This window comes from Pristiophorus japonicus, unplaced genomic scaffold (assembly GCF_044704955.1).
Source record: "Pristiophorus japonicus isolate sPriJap1 unplaced genomic scaffold, sPriJap1.hap1 HAP1_SCAFFOLD_66, whole genome shotgun sequence".
NCBI classification, from domain to species: Eukaryota; Metazoa; Chordata; class Chondrichthyes; family Pristiophoridae; genus Pristiophorus; species Pristiophorus japonicus.
This window is the reverse complement of record NW_027254572.1, coordinates 2,439,879-2,463,126: the sequence shown is the minus strand read 5'-3', so window position 1 is coordinate 2,463,126 and position 23,248 is coordinate 2,439,879. Positions and strand designations below refer to the sequence as shown.

The 23,248-nt window shown below is 46.9% G+C and overlaps 1 protein-coding gene across 3 annotated transcripts; it reads right to left on the bottom strand.

Annotated features, from left to right (window-relative positions):
- Positions 1 to 122: 122 nt before the first annotated feature.
- LOC139255891 (zinc finger protein 229-like) lies at positions 123 to 18,125 on the bottom strand. Of its 3 annotated transcripts, none has more exons than XR_011592145.1 (5): positions 18,055 to 18,125; positions 14,431 to 14,517; positions 6,203 to 7,633; positions 4,877 to 4,958; positions 123 to 998 (listed from the first exon to the last, which is right to left on the bottom strand). XR_011592145.1 is itself a non-coding variant. In XM_070874049.1 (3 exons), the coding sequence occupies exon 3, from the start codon at positions 7,524 to 7,526 to the stop codon at positions 6,237 to 6,239; it is 1,290 nt and encodes a 429-aa protein (XP_070730150.1). In that variant the 5' UTR covers positions 7,527 to 7,633; positions 14,431 to 14,517; positions 18,055 to 18,125; the 3' UTR covers positions 5,685 to 6,236. The 3 variants fall into 3 exon arrangements, 1 of the variants encoding a protein (XP_070730150.1); XR_011592144.1 differs by having other exon boundaries at positions 125 to 998; positions 5,762 to 7,633; XM_070874049.1 differs by lacking the exons at positions 123 to 998; positions 4,877 to 4,958 and having other exon boundaries at positions 5,685 to 7,633.
- Between the last annotated feature and the right edge of the window lie 5,123 nt (positions 18,126 to 23,248).

Genomic DNA, 23,248 nt, shown 5'->3' with positions numbered 1-23,248 from the left:
AGATGGGACATGTGCTGTGTGAGCCCCTCCGGGAGATGGGACATGTGATGTGTGAGGGTCCTCTGGGAGATGGGACATGTGCTGTGTGAGCCCCTCCGGGAGATGGAACATGTGCTGTGTGAGGGTCCTCCGGGAGATGGGACATGTGCTGTGTGAGCCCCTCCGGGAGATGGGACATGTGCTGTGTGAGGGTCCTCTGGGAGATGGGACATGTGCTGTGTGAGGGTCCTCCGGGAGATGGGATATGTGCTGTGTGAGCCCCTCCGGGAGATGGGACATGTGCTGTGTGAGCCCCTGGCCTGTATGTTTAATAGCTCACTGCACTCTGGAATGGGCCTTACAGATAGGAAGGAGGCTAAAGTAGTCCCCATTTTTAAAACAATGTGACAAGGCAGACCTGGGTAACTATAGGCCCATCAGTTTAATATCAGTAATAGGTAAGATGCTTGAAAGAATCATAAGGGATGCAATGTATGAATACTTGGATAGGGAGGGACATATTAGGGAAAGCCAACATGGCTTCATAAAGAGTTCATGTCTCACAACTCTAATTGTATTTTTTGAAGAAGTTACAATGTTGGTGGATGAGGGAAGCCCAGTAGACATTGTCTGCATAGATTTCCAAAAACCTTTTGATAAGGTATCGCACAAGAGGCTTCTCGAAGATCGGAGTCTCTGGTATTAGTGAAATATATTGAAGTGGATACAGAACTGGCCGGCAGGATGTAGGTAAAGAGCAGTTTTTGATGGATTTGGATCTGTTTGGAGACCAGTCACCAGTGGTGTCCTGCAGGGATCAGTGTTGGGACCATTGCTTTTCCCTATTTTTATTAATGATCTGGATTTTGGGGTTGGGGCACAATTTTGAAATGATACCAAGATCTGTGCGAGTGCTCGAACTGTAGAAGTGGCTCGTCTGATGCAGGCAGATGTTGAAGTGTTGGGACACTGGCCTCATGACTGTGTTGTAGGTATTAGGCACCCTCGGGCAACAGCACCTGTAGGATAAGGTTAGAATTAAATATGTAACATGTAACTTGTACCATAAAATGGTAACCAGTGAAGCCTCAAGGGATTTCTGTTAGCTGAAATAGACTGCATTCCTGGAGACTGATACTTGTTGTTTCCCACACACAGGACCAGCATGCAAGCTCTGCAGGTGTCTCTAATCAGCATACCTCAGGACCAAATGTTCTAGTAACAATACGGCTCTGTAGCTGGATGGGGATAAGGAGGCTACCCAATTCCAGCATCCAAGGACAGTAAGATAAGAGAAGCCCAGGCCATGTTACAAGACACATGAGTCATCCCTAGCAACACACCCCTTCGCAACACATGAGCCACTTTACGTTTAGAGACTAACGCTATTGGTCTAATGTAACTGTAGTAAACTGTTGTATGTAACTGTAGTAAACTGTTGTAAAACCTATAAAGATCCATGAAACCCTTTGTTCAGCGGAGAGAAGCCTGGACTCAGTCTTGTGATTTCCTCCCCGCTGGCGTAATTAAAGGCCGCACTGGCGTTGGAACCGACTCTGAGTGTTGAGTGATTCTTCTGATAAAAACTAACACTAACAACTGGAAAATGATGTATAACTTAGATAAGTTCAGTGTTATGCATGTGGGCAGGGCAAATGCTCAACATTCATACACCCTCCAGGGAAAGGCATTAAAGATGGTGGAGATAGAAAGAGATTTAGACATTCTAGTGAATACACCCTTAAAGGTACACGAGCAATGCAGTGCAGCGACAGTTAGAGCAAATAGGGTGCTGGGGTGTATCCATAGGACAATTCAGTATAAGACGAGGAGTACTGTTTTGTCCGAGTACAAGACCTTAGTCAGGCCACACTTGGAATACTCTGTCCAGTTTTAGTCTCCTCGCATGCTGGGTGATATTGAGGTTCTGGAAAGGGTCACTCGACTAATTCCAAGTCTAAAGGATCTTAGTTATCAAGATGGGTTAAAAGAGTTGGGACTCTTTACCTTAGAGCAGCGTAGACTTAGGGCGATATGATTGCGGTTTATAAGATAATGAAAGTGAAAGAGAGTGTTCCAGCTGACTGTTTATGTCAATTAAATAGGTTAGGCAGGACCAGGGGACACAAATTTCAGTTGTACAAGGCTAGATCTAGGTTAGACATCAGGAGGTGGTTCTTTTCCCAGAGAACAGTAGACCTCTGGAACAAGCTGCCCTCTCATGTGGTGGATACAGACTCATTGAATTCCTTCAAGTAAAAGCTGGATTTGTTTCTGGCTGCGGCGGAGATTAACACTTACAGAAGGCAGGTACTGCAGGGAGTTTCATGGCCAGAGTGATCTCCTGGACTAGTTTCCATCACTTGGGTTGGAGAGGAATTTCCCAGATTTTATTTTCCCAAATTGTCCTAGGTTTATTTTAAATCTGTATTTTTGCCTCTCCCAGGAGATCACATGGATTCGGGTGGAGTGGAGTGTATACGCTGTGATATATCGCAATTGTGTGGGACAGGCTTGATGGACCAGATGGTCTTTACCTGTCCGTCATTTTACGTATGTATTAAAATGCTTCATCTACACTGTCCTATTTAACACTACCAGAGCAGGTACAGCACGGCTTAGATACAGAATAAATCTCAGGCCCCGAATTAGAGCCCACAGGCCCCGTGGTGACAGGCCCCGGGTGAGCGGTGTCACTGGCCGCCATCTTGCACAGGGCGGGATCAGGGCGCATGCGTGGCCATCTTCGTTCAGGATCAGAGAGTGGGCGGGGCTTCAGAGTCTCTGTTCCCAACTGGGTCCCAGTGCCCGGGAGATGGAGCATCCTGGGCAACACATTTTTCTTCTTCATAGAATCAGAGACTGGTTACAAAATGGAAGGAGGCCATTTGCCCGTCGAGCCTATGTTGGCTATCTGCAAGAGCTTCTGCTAATCCCACTCCAGCTACTCTGACCAGACCTCTAATGATTTTGAACACCTCTGTCAAATCTCCTCTCAATCTTCTCTGTTCTGAGAACAACCTCAACTTCTCCAGACTATCCACGTAATTGAAGTCCCTCATCCCTGGATTCATTCTCGTAAATCTTTTCTGCAATCTCTTAAAAGGCCTTCGCATGCTTACTAAAATGTGGTAGCCAGAATTGCTCCAGTTCAGTCAACAAGCTCCCCGCTGGAGTGGAACTATACTGCAGAACCAGTGGGAACCTGTTCAACCTTCGTCGTCTCCAGGCCAGGTCCAAGACCACCTCAATCTCTGTCGTTGAGCTACCGTACGCGGATAATACCTGTGTCTGCGCACATATAGAGGCTGAACTTCAAATCATAGTCGACGTATTTACTGACGTTACGAAAGCATAGGCTTTACACTAAACATCCATAAGAGAAAGGTCCTCCACCAGCCTGTCCTCGCCACATAGCACTCCCCACTTCACCCACCCCCCGTAGTCATCAAAATCCATGGCACGGCCCTGGACAGTGTGAACCATTTCCCATACCTCAGGAACCTCTTGTCAGCAAGAGCAGACATTGACGACAAGATTCAACACCGCCTCCAGTGCAGCCTTCGGCCGCTTGAGGAAAAGTGTCTTTGAAGACCACGTCCTCAAATCTACAACCAAGCACATGGTCTACAGGGCTGTTGTAATACCCACCCTCCTGTATGGCTGAGAGACATGGACTATGTACAGTAGACACCTCAAGTTGCTGGAGAAATACCAATAACGATGTCTCCGCAAGATCATACAAATTATCTGTGAGGACAGACACACAAACGTTAGAGTCATCGACCAGGCCAACATCTGCAGCATTGAAGCACTGACCACATTTGATCAGCTCCGCTGGGCAGGCCACATTGTTCGCATGCCAGACACGAGACTCCCAAAGCAAGCACTCTACTCAGAACTCCTTCACAGCAAACGAGCCAAAGGTGTGGCTGATGAAATGTTACAAGGACACCATCAAAGCCTCCCTGATACACCTGGGAGTCCCTGGCTAAAGACCGCCCTAAGTGGAGGAAGAGCATCCGGGAGGGCGCTGAGCACCTCGAGTCTCATCGCCGAGAGCATGCAGAAATCAACCGTGGCATCAAAAAGGGCGTGCGGCAAACCTGTCCCACCCACCCCTTCCCTCAACGACTATCTATCCCACCTGTGACAGGGACTGTGGCTCTCGTATTGGACTGTTCAGCCACCAAAGGACTCATTTTTAGAGTGGAAGCATGTCTTCCTCAATTCGAGGGACTGCCTATGATGATGATGACGACCCAGAACTGCACACAATACTCCAGTTGAGGCCGAACCAGAGTTTTATGCAGGTTCAACATAATATCCACACTTCTGTACTCTATACCTCTATTCATGAAAAATAGGATCCCGTAAGTCTTTGTAACCACTTTCTCAACCAGCACTGCCACCCTCAGTGATTGGTGCACACATACTCCTGGGTCTCTCTGTTCACGCACCCCTTTACAATTGTACCCTTTAGCTTATATTTTCTCTCCTCTTTCTTCCGACAAAGATGTATCACTTTTGAACATTTCTACGTTAAATTTCATCTGCCACATAGACACGCTGGTGTAATGGGTGGGCTGTTCAGCCACCAAAGGACTCATTTTTAGAGTGGAAGCTAGTGGGCCTAAACACATTGGAGTGCAGAAGAATGAGAGGTGATTTTATCGAAACATAAGATAATAAGGGGGTTCGAAGTCTGTCACTACCTCCTCACGGTGCACTGTACTTCCAAGTTTTGTGTGAGCTGTAGATTTGGAAATTGTGCCCTGTACATAGGTCATTAATATAGATCAAAAAAAGCAGTGGACCCAATACCGACCCCTGGGGAACACCACTTCCTCCAGTCTGAAAAACAACCATTCACCACGACTCTGTGTGTGTCACTTACCCACTTTCATATCCATGCTGCCACTGTCCCCGTTATTCCATGGGCCTCGATTTTGCTGGTATTGGTAACACGCCTGGAATCACTAAACACAAAACCCAGTCTGTTAATCACTTTCAGCTACTGGACTTAGCATGTGCCCCACAGCATCTCTTCTACCTTCAATATGTGAATAGAGCATCACGCCTGCAAACCTGGTTTAACTTTATATCCACTCAGCAAATCTATTAAAGAAACGCCTATAGGCCAATGACACACTGTTAAGGTGCCAGTGTGTTGCTGGTTTGATTGGCATTTTGCCTGTAAAAGACTCTGTATTTTGGTCTCCATATTTACAAAAAGGATATATCTGCATTGGAGGCTGTTCGGAGATGGTTCACTCGGTTGATTCTGGAGATGAGGGGATTGACTTATGAAAATAGGTTGAGTAGATTGGGCCTAAACACATTGGAGTGCAGAAGAATGAGAGATGATTTTATCGAAACATAAGATAATAAGGGGGTTCGACAAGGTGGATGCTGAGAGGATATTTCCCCTCATAGGGGAAACTAAAAGAAGGAGACATAGTCTTAGAATAAGGGACCACCCAATTAAAACTGAGATGAGGAATTTCTTCTCTGCGGGTTGTAAATCTGTGGAATTCTCTGCCCAGGTGAGCTGTGGAGGCTGGGTCTTTGAATATATTTCAGGCGGAAACATAGACAGATCTTTGAGCGATTAAGGGAGTACAGGATTATGGGGAGTGGGCAGGGAAGTGGAACTGAGTCCATGATCAGATCAGCCATGATCTTATTGAATTGCGGAGCAGACCCGAGGGGTCAAATGGCCTACTCCAGCTCCTATTTATTATGTTCTCATGTTCTAACTGAACATTTTTCCCAGTCTAACCTTGTCTGTAATGAAATATGTGTCATTTAATAAGCCTCAAGTCCTTGCTCATGTCTGCTGCAGATTCCAGAGTTGATTCCAGAGATGAGGGGGTTGACTTATGACGATAGATTGATTAGGTTGGACCTAGACACATTGGAGTTCAAAAGAATGAGGTGATCTCTGTGTGGCCCTGAAGGACTGTGTCCAGGCTGAAGTTCTGTTCCCCCTGTAAAATCCTCCCCACAGAATGTCCTTTCTCAGCTCCAATCAGGTGATGCGAAACACTCAGGTGGTAAAGACAAAAATCCACAGCAATGTGTTGAAAGCAACACTAATTTGTGTGTCTATATCCCAAATATTAAACTCCAATCCAGTTACAGGAGTTATTAACATCAGCGTTACAGGATTTATAAACCCCAACTATCAGAATTAACACAATTTAGTCCAGGATGTGATTACCAGCCGCAATAACAACAGAATCCAACCCCTGCAGTCACTTGTGAACTCGCTGGTGTCTCAGCAGGTTGCCTGACAGAGAGAATCCCTTCCCACACTCAGAGCAGGTGAACGGCCTCTCCCCAGAGTGAACTCGCTGGTGTATCAGCAGGTGGGATAACCGAGTAAATCCCTTCCCACACTCAGAACATTTAAAAGGTCTCTCCCCAGTGTGAACTCGCTGGTGTTTCAGCAGGTGGGATGATGCAGTGAATTCCTTCCCACAGTCAGAGCAGGTGAACGGCCTCTCCCCAGTGTGAACTCGCTGGTGTATCAGCAGGCTGGATGATGCAGTGAATCTCTTCCCACACTCGGAGCAGGTGAATGGCCTCTCCCCAGTGTGAACTCCCTGGTGTATCAGCAGGCTGGATGATACAGCGAATTCCTTCCCACAGTCAGAGCAGGTGAATGGCCTCTCCCCAGTGTGAACTCCCTGGTGTATCAGCAGGCTGGATGATACAGCGAATTCCTTCCCACAGTCAGAGCAGGTGAATGGCCTCTCCCCAGTGTGAACTCCCTGGTGTATCAGCAGGCTGGATGATACAGCGAATTCCTTCCCACACTCGGAGCAGGTGAATGGCCTCTCCCCAGTGTGAACTCCCTGGTGTATCAGCAGGCTGGATGATACAGCGAATTCCTTCCCACAGTCAGAGCAGGTGAACGGCCTCTCCCCAGTGTGAACTCCCTGGTGTATCAGCAGGCTGGATGATGCAGTGAATCTCTTCCCACACTCGGAGCAGGTGAATGGCCTCTCCCCAGTGTGAACTCCCTGGTGTATCAGCAGGCTGGATGATGCAGTGAATCTCTTCCCACAGTCGGAGCAGGTGAACGGCCTCTCCCCAGTGTGAACTCGCTGGTGTATCAGTAGGTGGGATAACTGAATGAATCCCTTCCCACAGTCGGAGCAGGTGAATGGCCTCTCCCCAGTGTGAACTCGCTGGTGTTTCAGCAGGTGGGATGATGTAGCGAATCTCTTCCCACACTCGGAGCAGGTGAACGGCCTCTCCCCAGTGTGAACTCGCTGGTGTATCAGCAGGTCGGATGACTGAATGAATCCCTTCCCACAGTCGGAGCAGGTGAACGGTCTCTCCCCAGTGTGAACTCGCCGATGTGTTTCCAGCTGGGACGGGCAGTTGAAACGTTTCCCACAATCCCCACATTTACACAGTTTCTCCCCAGTGTGACTGCACTTGTGTCTCTCCAGGTTGGATGATTGACTGAAGCCTTGTCCACACACAGAGCACGTGTACCGTTTCTCCCCACTGTGAACGGTGCCTTCTGCTTCCATGGTCAAAAGCTGATGATATTCCAGTCCCGATGTATTGAGTGACCGTCAGATCTTGAGGTGATGTTTGGTTTGAGCTTCCAGTCTACAAATCCTTCCCTTTTAACACCCTGTAAAGTGAATTTTAAACAGGAAAAAGTGAGTGTGAGAGAGAACCCACAAAAACACAAAGGCAGGTTGTGAAATTGAGCTTAATGAATCTGTTCATTTGTGGGGCCGGCACTAGAAAAAAGTGACCATGAAAGCTGCCGGATTGTCGTAAAAACACATCTGGGTCACTGTTGTCATTCAGGGAAGGGAACACACTCCCTCGACAGGCCCACATGGGAAATTGTTGTTCCCACTGGGCCCAGAATTACTGGGGGTGATACCCAGCAGCTTCTCCCCGCTCTCCATCCAGCTCAAACTGATGTAACAAATAGACCCACACAGGAGGCCAGTGAATGACTTCCACATCCAGCGCCCACCCTGATACAGAGCGGCTGGGAATTGCTGGGCCTGCTGTATAAATGTAAGTTGTTGTTTGCCTGGTGTGGGGGAGGTGCTGCCCCCGGGGGTTGCTGGGGCCGGGCCCGGTGGCTCTGACTCGGGGCCCGAGAGCCGCGCTTGGCATTGCCCGGGGACCGAGAGCCGCACTCGGTGTTGTCCAGGGACCGAGAGCCTCACTCGGTGTTGCCCGGGGACTGAGAGCCACACTCGGTGTTGTCCGGGGACTGAGAGCCACACTCGGTGTTGCCCGGGGACTGAGAGCCACACTCGGTGTTGTCCGGGGACTGAGAGCCACACTCGGTGTTGCCCGAGGAATGAGAGCCACACTCGGTGTTGCCCGGGGCCCGGGAGCCGCACTCGGTGTTGCCCGGGGACTGAGAGCCGCACTCGGTGTTGCCCGGGGACCGAGAGCCACACTCGGTGTTGTCCGGGGACTGAGAGCCGCACTCGGTGTTGCCCGGGGAATGAGAGCCACACTCGGTGTTGCCCGGGGACTGAGAGCCGCATTCGGTGTTGCCCGGGGCCCGGGAGCCGCACTCGGTGTTGCCCGGTGACTGAGAGCCGAACTCGGTGCTGCCCGGGGCCCGAGAGCCGCACTCAGTGATGCCCGGGGCTCGGGAGGCGCACTCGGTGTTGCCCGGGGACTGAGAGCCACACTCGGTGTTGTCCGGGGACTGAGAGCCGCACTCGGTGTTGCCCGGGGACTGAGAGCCACACTCGGTGTTGCCCGGGGACTGAGAGCCGCATTCGGTGTTGCCCGGGGCCCGGGAGCCGCACTTGGTGTTGCCCGGTGACTGAGAGCCGCACTCGGTGCTGCCCGGGGCCAGAGAGCCGCACTCAGTTTTGCCCGGGGCCCGGGAGCCGCACTCGGTGTTGCCCGGGGACTGAGAGCCGCACTCAGTGTTGCCCGGGGACTGAGAGCCACACTCGGCGTTGCCCGGGGACTGAGAGCCGCACTCGGTTAAAAAGGAGGCAGACAAAAAGCAGGAAACTATAGACCAGTTAGCCTAACATCTGTGGTTGGGAAAATGTTGAAGAGTTCATTTTTAAAGAATCAATAGCACGACATTTGGAAAAGCATAATTCGGTCAGGCAGAGTCAGCATGGATTTATGAAGGGGAAGTTAAGTTTGACAAATTTGCTGGAATTCTTTGAGCATGTAATGAACAGGGTGGATAAAGTGGGTCTTTTGTATTTGGATTCCCAGAAGACATTTGACAATATGCCACATAAAAGGTTACTGCACAAGATAAAAGTTCACGGGGCTGGGGGTAATATATTAGCATGGATAGAGGATTGGCTAACTAACAGACAACAGAGAGTTGGGGTAAATGGTTCATTCTTGGGTTGGCAATCAGTGACTAGTGGGGTGCCGCAGGGATCAGTGCTGGGACCCCAGCTATTAACAATCTATATTAACGACTTGGAAGAAGGGACCGACTTTAACGTAGCCAAGTTTGCTGACGATATGAAGATGGGAGGAAAAGCAACGTGTGAGGAGGACACAAATAATCTGTAAAAGGACATAGACAGGCTAAGTGAGTGGGCAAAAATTTGGCAGATGGAGTATAATGTTGGAAAGTGTGAGGTCATGCATTATGGCAGAAAAAAATCAAAGAGCAAGTTATTATTTAAATGGAGAGAGATTGCAAAGTGCCGCAGTACAGCGGGACCTGGGGGTACTTGTGCATGAAACACAAAAGGTTAGTATGCAGGTGCAGCAAGTGATCAGGAAGGCCAATGCAATCTTGGCCTTTATTGCAAAGGGGCTGGAGTATAAAAGCAGGGAAGTCTTGCTACAGTTACACAGGGTATTGGTGAGGCCACACCTGGAATACTGCATGCAGTTTTGGTTTCCATATTTATGAAAGGATACACTTGTTTGCAGGAAGTTGAGAGAAAGTCCACTGAGTTGTTTCCGGAGATGAGGGGGTTGACTTATGAGAAAAGGTTGAGGAGGTTGGGCCTCTACTCATTGAATTCAGAAGAACGAATGAGAGGTGATTTATCGAAACGTATAAGATAATTAGGGGGTTTGACAAGGTGGTAGCAGAGAGGATGTTTTCACTGATCGGGGAGACTAGAAATAGGGGCCATAATCTTAGAATAAGGGGCCCTCCATTTAAAACTGAGATGAGGAGGAATTTCTTCTCTGAGAGTTGTAAATCTGTGGAATTCGCTGCCTCAAGAGAGCTGTGGAATCTGGGACATGGAATATATTTAAGACAGAGATAGACAGTGTCTTAACCGATAAGGGAATAAGGGGTTATGGGGAGTGGGCAGGAAAGTGGACCCGAGTCCATGATCGGATCAGCCATGATCGTATTAAATGGTGGAGCAGGCTCGAGGGGCCGTATGGCCTGCTCTTGCTCCTATTTTTTATGTTCTTATTTTTTAATGTAGTCTCGTATGGGAGTGTGGATTTTACTCATATCTGTCCATCTCTGGTATGTGGATGAGGATTTTACTCTGTATGTTAGTTTCTGATACGAGAGCGTGGATTTTATCCTGTTCCTGTCAATTTCTGGTAATTGCCTGTGGGTTTCATTCTGTATCAAAAAGGGCCACATTACTACATAATTCTAAAAGGATAAAGAGTGTTAAAAAAACAAGCCTGAAGGCTCTGAGTCTCAAAGTGAGGATCATTGGTAATAAGGTGGACAAATTAACTGCACATATAGCTGTTAATGGATATGATGTAATTGGGATTACAGAGACATGGCTCCAGGGTAACCAAGGCTGGGAACATAATATGCAGGGGTATTCAATATTGAAGAAAGAAAAGGAGGTGGGGTAGAGTTAATGGTTAAAGAGGAGGTTAATGCAATAGTAAGGAAGGACATTGGCTGGGATAATGTGGAATCTGTATGGGTCGAGCTGCGAAACAACAAAGGGCAGAAAACGTTTGGTGGTCTGTAAACAAACCCAACTAACAGTAGTAGGGAGGTTGGGGATGGCATCAAAAAGGAAATTAGGGAGGCGTGCAATAAGGGTACAGCAGTTACCATAGGTGACTTTTACCTACATATTGATTGGGCGAACCAAACCGGTAGCAATATTGTAGAGGAGGATTTCCTGGAGTGTATAAGGGATGGTTTTCTAGACCAATATGTCGAGGAACCAACTAGAGAGCCGGCCATCCTAGACTGGGTCTTGTGTAACGAGAGAGGATTAATTAGCAATTAGTCGTGCGTGGCCCCATAGGGAAGAGTGACCATAATATGGTAGAATTCTTCATTAAGATGGAGAGCGACACAGTTAACTCAGAGACTAGGGTCCTGAACTTGAAGGAAACTTCGATGGTATGAGACGTGATTTGGCTGGGATAAACAGGCGAATAATACTTAAAGGGTTGATGGTGGATAGGCAATGGCAGACATTTAAAGATCACATGGATGAATTAAAACTATTATACATCCCTGTCTGGCGTAAAAATAAAACATGAAAGGTGGCTCAACCGTGGCTAACCAAGGAAATTAGGGACAGTGGCACATAAATTGGCCTGAAAAAGCAGCAAACCTGAGGACTGGGAGCAATTTAGAATTCAGCAGAGGAGGACTAAGGGTGTAATAAGGAGGGGGAAAATAGAATATGAGAATAAGCTTGCAGGGAACATAAAAAACTGACTGCAAAAGCTTCTATAGATATGTGAAGAGAAAAAGATTAGTGAAATCTAATGTCGGCCCCTTGCAGTCAGAATCAGGTGAATTTATAATGGGGAACAAGTAAATGGCAGACCAATTGAACAAATGCTTTGGTTCTGTCTTCACTAAGGAAGACACGAATAACCTGCCGAAAATACTAGGGGACCGAGGGTCTAACGGGAAAGATGAACTGAGGGAAATCCTTATTAGTCAGGAAATGGTTGTAGGGAAACTGATGGGACTGAAGGCCGATAAATCCCCAGGGTCTGATAGTCTGCGTCCCAGAGTAGTTAAAGAAGTGGCCCTAGAAATAGTAGATGCATTGGTGGTCATTTTCCAACATTCGATAGATTCTGGATCAGTACCTATGGATTGGAGGGTAGCTAATGTAAACCCACTTTTTAAAAAATGAGGGAGAGAGAAAACAGGGAATTATAGACCGGTTAGCCTGACATCGGTGGTGGGGAAAATGCTGGAATCAATTATTAAAGATGTAATAGCATAGCATTTGGAAAGCAGTGACAGGATCGGTCCAAGTCAGCATGGATTTATGAAAGGGAAATCATGCTTGACAAATCTTCTTGAGTTTTTTGTGGATGTAACTAGTAGAGTGGATAAGGGAGAACCAGTGGATGTGGTGCATTTGGAATTAAAAAAGGCTTTTGACAACGTCCCACACAAGAGATTGGTGTGCAAAATTAAGGTACATAGTATTGGGGGTAATGTATTGATGTGGAGGGAGAACTGCTTGGCAGACAGGAAGCAAAGAGTGGGAATAAACGTGTCCTTTTCAGAATGGCAGGCATTGACTAGTGGGGTGCCGGAAGGTTCAGTGCTGGGATCTCAGTAATTTACAACATCCATTAATTATTTAGATGAGGGAATTTAACGTAATATCTACAAATTTGCAGATGATACTAAGCTGGGTGGCAGTGTGAGCTGTGAGTCGGATGCTAAAAGGCTGCAGGGTGACTTGGACAGGTTAGGTGAATGGGCAATTGCATGGCAGATGCAGTATAATGTGGATAAATGTGAGATTATTCACTTTGGGTGCAAAAACAGGAAGGCAGATTATCTGAATGGTGACAGATTAGTAAAATGGGAGGTGCAAAGAGACCTGGGTGTCATGGTACATCAGTCACTGAAGGTAGACATGCAGGTCCAGCAGGCAGTAAAGAAAGCAACTGGCATGCTGGCCTTCATAGCAAGGCGATTTGAGTATACGAGCAGGGAAGTCTTACTGCAATTGTACAGGGCCTTGCTGAGACCACACCTTGAGTATTGTGTGCAGTTTTGGTCTCTTAATCTGAGGAAGAACGTGCTTGCTATTGAGGGACTGCAGCGAAGGTTCACCAGACTAATTCCCGGGATGGCAGTACTGACATATGAAGAAAGACTGGATCGGCTAGGCTTACACTCACTGGAATTTAGAAGAATGAGAGGGGATCTCATAGCAACATATAAAATTATGACGGAACTGGACAGGTTAGAGGCAGGAAGAATGTTCCTGATGTTGGGGAAGTCCAGAATCAGGGGTCACAGTCTAAGGATAAGGGGTAAGCCTTATCGGACTGAAATGAGGAGAAACTTTTTCACCCAGAGTGGTAAACCTGTGAAGTTCTCTACCACAGAAAGTTGTGGAGTACTGTTTGTTGGATTTATTCAAGAGGGAGTTAGATGTGGCCCTTACGGCTAAGGGGCTCAGGGGGTATGGAGAGAAAGCGGGAGTGGGGTACTGAAGTTGCATGATGAGCCATGATCATATAGAATGGTGGTGCAGGCTAGAAGGGCCGAATGGCCTGCTCCTGCACCTATTTTCAATGTTTCAATGTATCTTTCCATTTTTGGTGAGTGAGTGTGTATTTTGTGCTGTATCTGTCCATCTCTGTGATGTGAATGTGAGCTCTACTGCATACCCGTCATTCTCCAGTATGTTAGTATTGTTTTACTGTGTACCCCCAATCTCTTATAGTATTGGTTTTACTTTCTAACTGTCAATTTGTGTTATGGAGGTGAGTGTTTATGCTGAATCTGTCGGTCTCTGGTAAATGAGTCTGAGTTTCACTCTGTTTCTATCTGTGTCTGCGATGTGAGTGTGGGCCTTTCTCTGTATCTCCATTTCTGTTATGGGAGTCTAGGTTTTATTCTGTACCCGTCAAGTTCTGATATGTGATTGTGGGCCTTACTCTATAACTGCCAGTTTCTGTTTAATTGCGAGTGGGCTTTCGTTTGTACCTGTCAGTTTCTGGAATGAAAGAGAGCTCTTTACCTGTCACTCTCTGGTATGCAAGTGGGGATTTTATTCTGTTACTGTCACTTTCATATATGTGGGTGTGTGTTGTAAACTGTATCTGTCAGTCTGTGGTACGGGAATGTGGGGTTTATTCTGCACCTGTCATCTTCTGGTATGTTCGGTGGGTTTAAATACTGAATCTGTCAGATTCTGAAACATGAATATGGCTTTTGCTCTGTACCCATCAGCTTCTGATATGCTAATGTGGTTTATACTATCTGTTTGACATTTTTTCTGATAGATGATTGTCTTTTATTCTCTACCTGCCAGTTTCTGGCAAGTGAGTGTGGGTGTTTAATGTCAGGGTGATCTGTTTCAATGGTGAAACAGCATCTGATTCTACTGCTCCATGTGGCTGTAAGATTCACAATGTATCTCTGCCACTTCGGATCACTGTGGGACTGACAGCTTCTGCTGTCTGTGACAATAGACTTGAGGCCAGTTCTGTGTGTCTGTGCTCTGTGAGTGATAATCTACTTACTGTGTGTGAGAAGGAGCTGCCTGCACTGTTCCTTGTGTTCTGGGTGGAGGAAAGATCACATTTGTTCTGGCTGGTTGAATAATTTTGCTGTGAGAATAATAATACGAGAACATTATTAGTTCTAAGATATGGATGCAGGAGAGAATATGATGTACCTGAGGGAGCAACAATGTAGCTCTCAATCACCAGCAACACGGTTTTGGTGAACTCAGCTCACCGAAACAATATAACCCGTCTTTAAAATATCTTCTCCCACACTCCTCTCCTGTTGCCTGCAATAGATGACCTTGTGAAACTCCCCACATCCTCACTGTCAGGCTGTTTCCCCCGGACTCAATGCCGATCTCTGAGCCCATCTGCGGACACGCTCCCAATGCGTTGTGCTGCTGTCAGGAGGCTGCTGCTCGCTGCCTTACCCCGGGGCTACTGTGTCACCATTCCTGGCTGTTTTAAACCATCTTCTTCCGCTCACTGAGTGAATGGTGATTGCAGGCAGTGCTGGGGGAGGGGAGGGTGCATGTGCTCTTCTGCTCACTGGGAATTGACACAGGGGGTGGGGCTGAACCGCGCATGCGCAGCTCTCTGCAATAATTCAGCCTGTTAAAATCAAAGTGCACTTTTCCCAATTTACTTTTATCAGAATCTGAGCAAAGGAACTGGGCTTGGGGGGAAAGGACAGAGAATGATTAAAGCTGGGAGCTTTGTCCCTTGGAGATGCTCAATTTGAGATCATTCCGTGCAGGGTGTTTCTCTCCATGAGCCCATCTTCACAAAGCTATCCTGCAGCAACATCGGAGGGATGAGGGAGTGGGAGTGTTTGCTGGGACCGTGCAGGAGTTAATATCTAACAGAAACAAACTGAGATCAGTTTAATTAGAGTAAAACACTCGGTCACTGAGAGTAATACCGAAGTGGATAATCAAGGGGCTTTCATGAGGCAGGAACTTAATACAATCACTATTCATTATGAAGTAGAACTCGGTAAAATAATGGGACTAAAGGCAGACAAGTCACCTTGCCCTGATGGCTTACATCGTAAGGTCTTAAGAGAAGTGGCTGCAAAGATGGTGGACACATTAGTTGTAATCTACCAAAATTCCCTGGATTCTGGGTTGGTCCCAACAGATTGGAAACCAAAAATGTAATGCCTCTATTTAAAAAAGGAGGCAGACAAAAAGCAGGAAACTATAGACCCGTTGGCCTAACATCTGTCATTGAAAAAATGCTGGAGACCATTATTAAGGAAGCAGTCGCGAAACATTTGGAAAAGCATGATTCAATCCAGCAGAGTCAGTATCGCTTTATGAAAGGGAAATCATGTTTGACAAATTTGCTGGAGTCCTTTGATGATGTAAGAAGCAGAATAGATAAGGCGGAACCAGTGGATGTGGTGTATTTGGATTTCCAGAAGGCATTTGATAAGGTGCCATATAAGAGATTACTGCACAAGATAAACCTCATGGTGTTGGGGGCAGTATATTAGCATGGATAGAGGATAGGTTAACTAACAGAAAACAGAGAGTCAGGATAAATGGGTCTTTTTCCGGTTGGCAAATGGTGACTAGTGGGGTGCCTCAGGTATCGGTGCTCGTTCCTCAACTATTTACAATCTATATTAATGACTTGGAAGAAGGCACCGAGTGTAATAGAGCCAAGTTTGCCGATGATACAAAGATGGGGGGGAAAGCAAATCGAGAACACGAAAAATCTGCAAAGGGATATAGACAGGCGAAATGAGTGGGCAAAGATTTGTCAGATGTAGTATAATATGGGAAAATGTGAGGTTATCCACTTTGGCAGAAATAATAGAAAAGCAAATTATAATTTAAATGGAGAAAAATTGCAAAGTGCTACAGGACAGAGAGACCTGAGGATGTTTGTGCATAAAACACAAAAAGTTAATGCGCAGGTACGGCAAGTAATCAGGAAGGCGAATGGAACATTGGCCTTTATTGCAAGGGGGATAAAGCAGAGAAGTCCTGCTACAATTGTACAGGGTTTTGGTGAGACCACACCCAGAATACTGCATGCAGTTTGGTCTCTGTATTTAAGGAAGGATATACTTGAATTGGAGGCTGTTCAGAGGTTAATTCTGGCGATGAGGGGATTGTCTTATGAGGATAGGTTGATTAGGGTGGGCCGATACACATTGGAGTTCAAAAGAATGAGAGGTGATCTTATTGAAACATATAACGAGGGGACTGGACAAGGTGGATCCAGAGAGGATATTTCCACTCAGGGTAAACTAAAACTAGGGTGCATAGTCTCAGAATAAGGGGCCACCCATTTAAAACTGAGATGAGGAGAAATTTATTCGCTCAGATAGTTGTAAATCTGTGGAATTCTCTGCCCGAGAGCTGTGGACGCTTGGTCATTGAATGTAATTAAGGCAGAGATAGACAGGTTTTTGAGCGATAAGGGATTAAAGGGTGATGGGGAGCGGGCAGGGAAGTGGAGTTGAGTCCATGATCAGATCAGCCATCATCTTATTGAATGGCAGAGCAGGATCCAGGGGCCAAATGATCCACTCCTGCTCCTATTTCTTAGGTTATTATGTTCTTATGAGATAATAACCCTGTGACTGTATATGGGGACTCTAACCCTGGGACTGTACATGGGGACTCTAACCCTGGGACTGTACATGGGGACTCTAACCCTGGGACTGTACATGGGGACTCTAACCCTGGGACTGTACATGGGGACTCTAACCCTGGGACTGTACATGGGGACTCTAACCCTGGGACTGTACATGGGGACTCTAAACCTGGGACTGTACATGGGATTCTAACACTGGGACTGAACATGGGGACTCTAACCCAGGGACTGTACCCGGGGACTCTAACCCTGGGACTGAACATGGGGATTCTAACCCTGGGACTGTACATGGGGACTCTAACCCTGGGACTGTACCTGGGGACTCTAACCCTGGGACTGTACCTGGGGACTCTAACCCTGGGACTGAACATGGGGACTCTAACCCTGGGACTGTACCTGGGGACTCTAACCCTGGGACTGTACCTGGGGACTCTAACCCTGGGACTGTACCTGGGGACTCAAACCCTGGGACTGTACCTGGGGACTCTAACCCTGGGACTGTACATGGGGACTCTAACCCTGGGACTGTACCTGGGGACTCTAACCCTGGGACTGTACCTGGGGACTCTAACCCTGGGACTGTACCTGGGGACTCTAACCCTGGGACTGAACATGGGGACTCTAACCCTGGGACTGTACCTGGGGACTCTAACCCTGGGACTGTACCTGGGGACTCTAACCCTGGGAGTGAACAGCTCTGGGGCTTTCCTGTTACAATTGTCTGGGATGTAACCAGAAGCTGAGCACTGAGCAGCGCCTTTAGGAGATGGTGAGAAATCCGAGGTGTCAGAATATAACTCAGCTGTTACTTTACCAAGATGGCCGCGCATGCGCTTTGCTGCTCACTGAACAAAGATGGCGGAGAACAGACTCTGCCTTCCTGTACAAAGATGGCCGCCGTTATGCGGCCTGTGACCGGGAGAAAGCCTCGAGGCTGCAGGCGCCGATATTCCGGTTATTATTCCGGGCTTCCGGAAGGCACCAGGTGTTTATGAAGCCTCCCCGACTCCCCGCTGGTCCATTACTCACCTCCGCCCCGCTAAAAGTGAGCTGTTTTACGGAGCACATTTCACCACAGCCGCTCCGCCATTACACGCACCGCGCATGCTCCAAATACAGCCAGTTCTCGCGCGTGCGCACTGGTCCCCTGAAGTCTGGGGTCGGCACATTCTCCATCGCGGGGAATGCTGGGTAAATACCCAAGACTACTTAAGTGACTGGGACAGGAACTACTGGCCTCCCATTGGGCACTGAACCATGTTCATTCTGGCACTGAGACTTTGTTCCTGCTGCTCCAATAACCCTGTCCCTGAGCTGGAGATTAATGTTCTGTCTCAGTATTGTTTCAAACACCGGGTGTCCAATATTTCATTTCTCCACAACCATCATCATCATCACAGGCAGTCCCTGGAAGCGAGGATGATTTGCTTCCACGCCAAAAAGGAATGAGTTCACAGGTGTTTTAATGAAGGACCGAGTATTCCAGATCCCGAGCTACATCTTGAAGGGTGGAACCTGCCTGTGTTTGGATTTTGCACACCAGTCACCACACTGGCTTGGCAGAGCTCGGTCTTGGTCCAGTGGCAAGGATTATCCCAGACGACTGGAGACCAGCTGTGCTGCACGGACTGAGCGCACACATATACCAGTTTGGGCTGGCCCATGCTGCCCCTAGGCCCTTGCCCCTTCTGGGCCCCAGACTCATGCCTCTCCTGGGCCCCGGTCACGCCCTTCTATAATCTATTGCCGCTCCTTCGCCCCTCCTGCTGTGCCTGCCCGCACTGCAATTAGCGACGTGACTTTGCAGCCGTCACCATCCTACAATGGAATGCCACCGCCGCACCCTGCTCCCTCTGATGGCCCCGACCTGCTGATGGTCATCCAGGCCGGGTCCGTGCCGCTGCACGGGAGACTAATTCATGTTCCCTTCACTTCCATTTTGGGCCTTTTCTTACTCTAGATTATTTCACTTCTCACGCAATTCATCTTTTGCGACATCAAATCCCAAGCTTGTTTCGTTTGAGCATACGGCTTGTGGATGTCATACACTGAACCGGCGTGTCTCACTTTACACTCATTTGACGTTCCTTGAAAGAACTATCTTGCTTAAGACTGGAACTCTCTTATTTTCTATATTGTTTAACAATTTTTGAATGTGGTTAATAGATCTCCACACATACTGCATATTGCCTTTGAAATGTTCTGGTCTTTGTAATTGTCTTTGCTAATTTTGATGGGTTATTTGATTATAATTACTTGTTACTAAATGCGTTGCAGAAATTTTTGCATCAAAATAATTGTTTAAACACTTCCTTTATCGGGTTTTTAGCTTCCCCGCTGATCTCTGTTTCCTCTTGTGGGGGGAATCGAGAACTAGGTGGCAAAGTCTGAGCATAAGGGGTCACCCATTTTAACCAGAAATGAGGATGAATTTCTTCTCTCAGAGAGTAGTGAATCTTTAAAATTCTCTACCCCAGAGAGCAACGGAGGCTGGGTCATTGAATATATTTAAGTTGCAAACAGACTGATTTTTGAAAGATAGGGAAGTCAAGCGTTCTGTGGAGAGGGCAGGGAAGTGGAATTGAGGCCAAGATCAGATCAGCCATGATATTATTGAATGGCAGAGCGGACTCAAGGGGCTAGATGACCTACTTCTGCTCCGATTTCTTATGTTCTTAGCATTGATTATGGTCTGGGTTTAGATGTAGGTTTAGTGGTTAGTGGGTGTGGTTTGTGGCTATGTGTTAGGATTGGGATTAGTGATTGGGATAGTCAATATGATATTCGGCTTAGGATATAGCGATTAACGTAGAAAGCACTATTGGCAATATAAGTGTCACTGAACTTGCCCTTTTCCATTTCATGTTTTTAACCTCTCACAGACGAGTCACAAAACAGCCTCAAAATGTGTTATTTCAAGGAACCTTCGTTTCTGCGCAAGCCTCATTTCCTCCCTTCTTTTAAATCTCTACAATTTTCACAGAAAAATCAATTAGTGACATTAGATTTGTGGATTTTGGGACAATAACAGACGGATACAGTTGTTGTGCTGGTTACATTTAATCCTCAGCCTGCTTGAAAAGGGCTTCTGACAATAATCTGTCACTAGGCCTCACCAGTCACCGTCTGATTCCACCATCATATCTTCATTCATTACCCACCTTTCCCCTTAACTAGAGCTGCTTTCAGCAGTATGGCCATTCCCCATACTGAGGCTCTCTAATTACCGAGCAGAGCATGAACACCGGCACAGACTGGTTAGTCTGAATGGCCCATTTCTAGCCCATATATCTGATGTAATTCTATAGTCTCAGTGTAAGTGGTCCAAGGATTTGGTGCCTCAGTGTTATTGGTCCCTGGATTTGTTGTCACGTTATTAGTAATCCCTCAATTTGCTGTCACGATGTAATTCATCATGGATTTGATGTGTCATTGTAACTGGTCCCTGTATTTGTTGCCTCAGTGTAAGGGGTCCCTGGATTTGAAACCTCAATGTAAGTTGTCCCTGGATTTGGAGTCACAATGTATGTGGTCCCTGGATTTGGTGTCAACAACTCCTCGTCGCTGGGACTGAGGGCAAACACGCCGCCCAGCCAGGCATTCAGCACTGAATGATCCCACTCAAATCTATTCCCCATTAACACTGCCCACGTCTAACTTCAGTGAAACGCACAATACAAAACATTTTAAAGGAAAAATAAACCCCATCATAGTTCAACAAAGGCAATTAAAGGGCTGTAAATCCCATTCACTCATACACCTTCTTCACCCCTACTCTCCACCTCCCCCTCCCCAACTACTCTTTCAACCCAACTCCCCAAACCCTCACCCCAACTCCTCTATCACCGTATTTCTCTCAAACCCTCAACCCAACTCCTCTTTTACGCCTACTCTCCAAACCCTCCTCACCCAGCTCCTCTTTTAACCTACAATTTAATTTTTAACATCACTTACACAAGTCATCCACACTGGAGGTAAATCTCAGGACCTTCTGTGTAATGGTGAGGTGACCACTGGGCAATAAAATGCAGAGACTGGTGGGAGGCTGCTTATTACCCTCGGTGAGATTTAATCCCCTCTCCCACAGTATACTGCGGACAAGTGGTCACCTTGGTAACATAGAAACATTGAAACGTAGAAACATAGAAAATAGGTGCAGGAGCAGGCCATTCATCCCTTCTAGCCTGCACCGCCATTCAATGAGTTCATGGCTGAACATGAAACTTCAGTACCCCCTTCCTGCTTTCTCGCCATAAACCTTGATCCCCCGAGTAGTAAGGACTTCATCTAACTCCCTTTTGAATATATTTAGTGAATTGGCCTCAACTACTTTCTGTGGTAGAGAATTCCACAGGTTCACCACTCTCTGGGTGAAGAAGTTTCTCCTCATCTCAGTCCTAAATGGCTTACCCCTTATCCTCAGACTGTGACCCCTGGTTCTGGACTTCCCCAACATTGGGAACATTCTTCCTGCATCTAACCTGTCTAAACCCGTCAGAATTTTAAACGTTTCTATGAGGTCCCCTCTCATTCTTCTGAACTCCAGTGAATACAAGCCCAGTTGATCCAGTCTTTCTTGATAGGTCAGTCCCGCCATCCCGGGAATCAGTCTGGTGAATCTTCGCTGCACTCCCTCAATAGCAGGAATGTCCCTTCTCAAGTTAGGAGCCCAAAACTGTACACAATACTCCAGGTGCGGCCTCACCAAAGCCCTGTACACTGTAGCAACAACTCCCTGCCCCTGTATTCAAATCCCCTTGCTATGAAGGCCAAAATGCCATTTGCATTCTTAACCGCCTGCTGTACCTGCATGCTAACCTTCAATGACTGATGTACCATGACACCCAGGCCTCGTTGCACCTTCCCTTTTCCTAATCTGTCACCATTCAGATAATAGTCTGTCTCTCTGTTTTTACCACCAAAGTGGATAACCTCACATTTATCCACATTATACTTCATCTGCCATGCATTTGCCCACTCACCTAACCTATCCAAGTCATTCTGCAGCCTCATAGCATCCTCCTCGAAGCTCACAATGCCACCCAACTTAGTGTCATCCGCAAATTTGGAGATACTGCATTTAATCCCCTCGTCTAAATCTTTAATGTACAATGTAAACAGCTGGGGCCCCAGCACAGAACCTTGCGGCACCCCACTAGTCACTGCCTGCCATTCTGAAAAGTACCCGTTTACTCCTACTCTTTGCTTCCTGTCTGACAACCAGTTCTCAATCCACGTCAGCACACTACTCCCAATCCCATGTGCTTTAATTTTGCACATTAATCTCTTGTGTGGGACCTTGTCGAAAGCCTTCTGAAAGTCCAAATATACCACATCAACTGGTTCTCCTTTGTCCACTTTACTGGAAACATCCTCAAAAAATTCCAGAAGATTTGTCAAGCATGATTTCCCTTTCACAAATCCATGCTGACTTGGACCTATCATGTCACCATTTTCCAGATGCACTGCTATGACATCCTTAATAATTGATTCGAGGTTCCAGGAGGTGTTGCTACAGTTGTACGGAATGGTCAGTGTGACATCACTTTCGAATCAAGAGCACACAAGAAATGGGTCATCAATAAATGGGAAAGAGATTGAACACTCTGCAATTACATTGTAAATAAGAGCAAATAAAATGCTGGAAAATGACTGGCGAAGACAATCGCTTATCTCTGTGGAATTCATTGTCAAACATTAAGAATGATGTGTTTTGTTTACATACACGCACACACACACGCATATATAGCAAAGACTTTGTGTGTGCACTTTTCAGTTGTTGTGCTTAACCAGATGCGAAAATATTTATCGGTCTTTAGGACCTTGCGGGAGCCCACCGGCGGTGCTTGCTGTGTGAGGAGAAAAGGAGTCCCCGCGCGTTTGCTCCTCCCAAACCTGGGGGAATGGAGCAGATATTTAAAGGGACTCGGACTCCCTTTTCACTGCCTATTTATACTTAAAGGAACAGTGCAGTTTATCTCGGAGTGTCGGGGGACTTCACGAACCGACCTCCCATTAACAGTTGTTCCCTTCTGTACTGTGCAGTGATTGAAAAGCTGTCTATTTCAGTGACTTGCGCCTTTCTAAAATGTCACACACTTTTTGATGATCCATTTGACTTGAATTTGGAAAGACTTCAGAATTGTGCAGTGTGACGAAGGTTTCGTTTAAAGCTGGAATAAAATGTGTTTCAAAATATCATTTCAAACCCTCCCCCCCATCC

Bases quoted from the DNA above. Each gene is read 5' to 3' on its own strand.
- LOC139255891 (XM_070874049.1), bottom strand. From the start codon at position 7,526: ATGGAAGCAGAAGGCACCGTTCACAGTGGGGAGAAACGGTACACGTGC.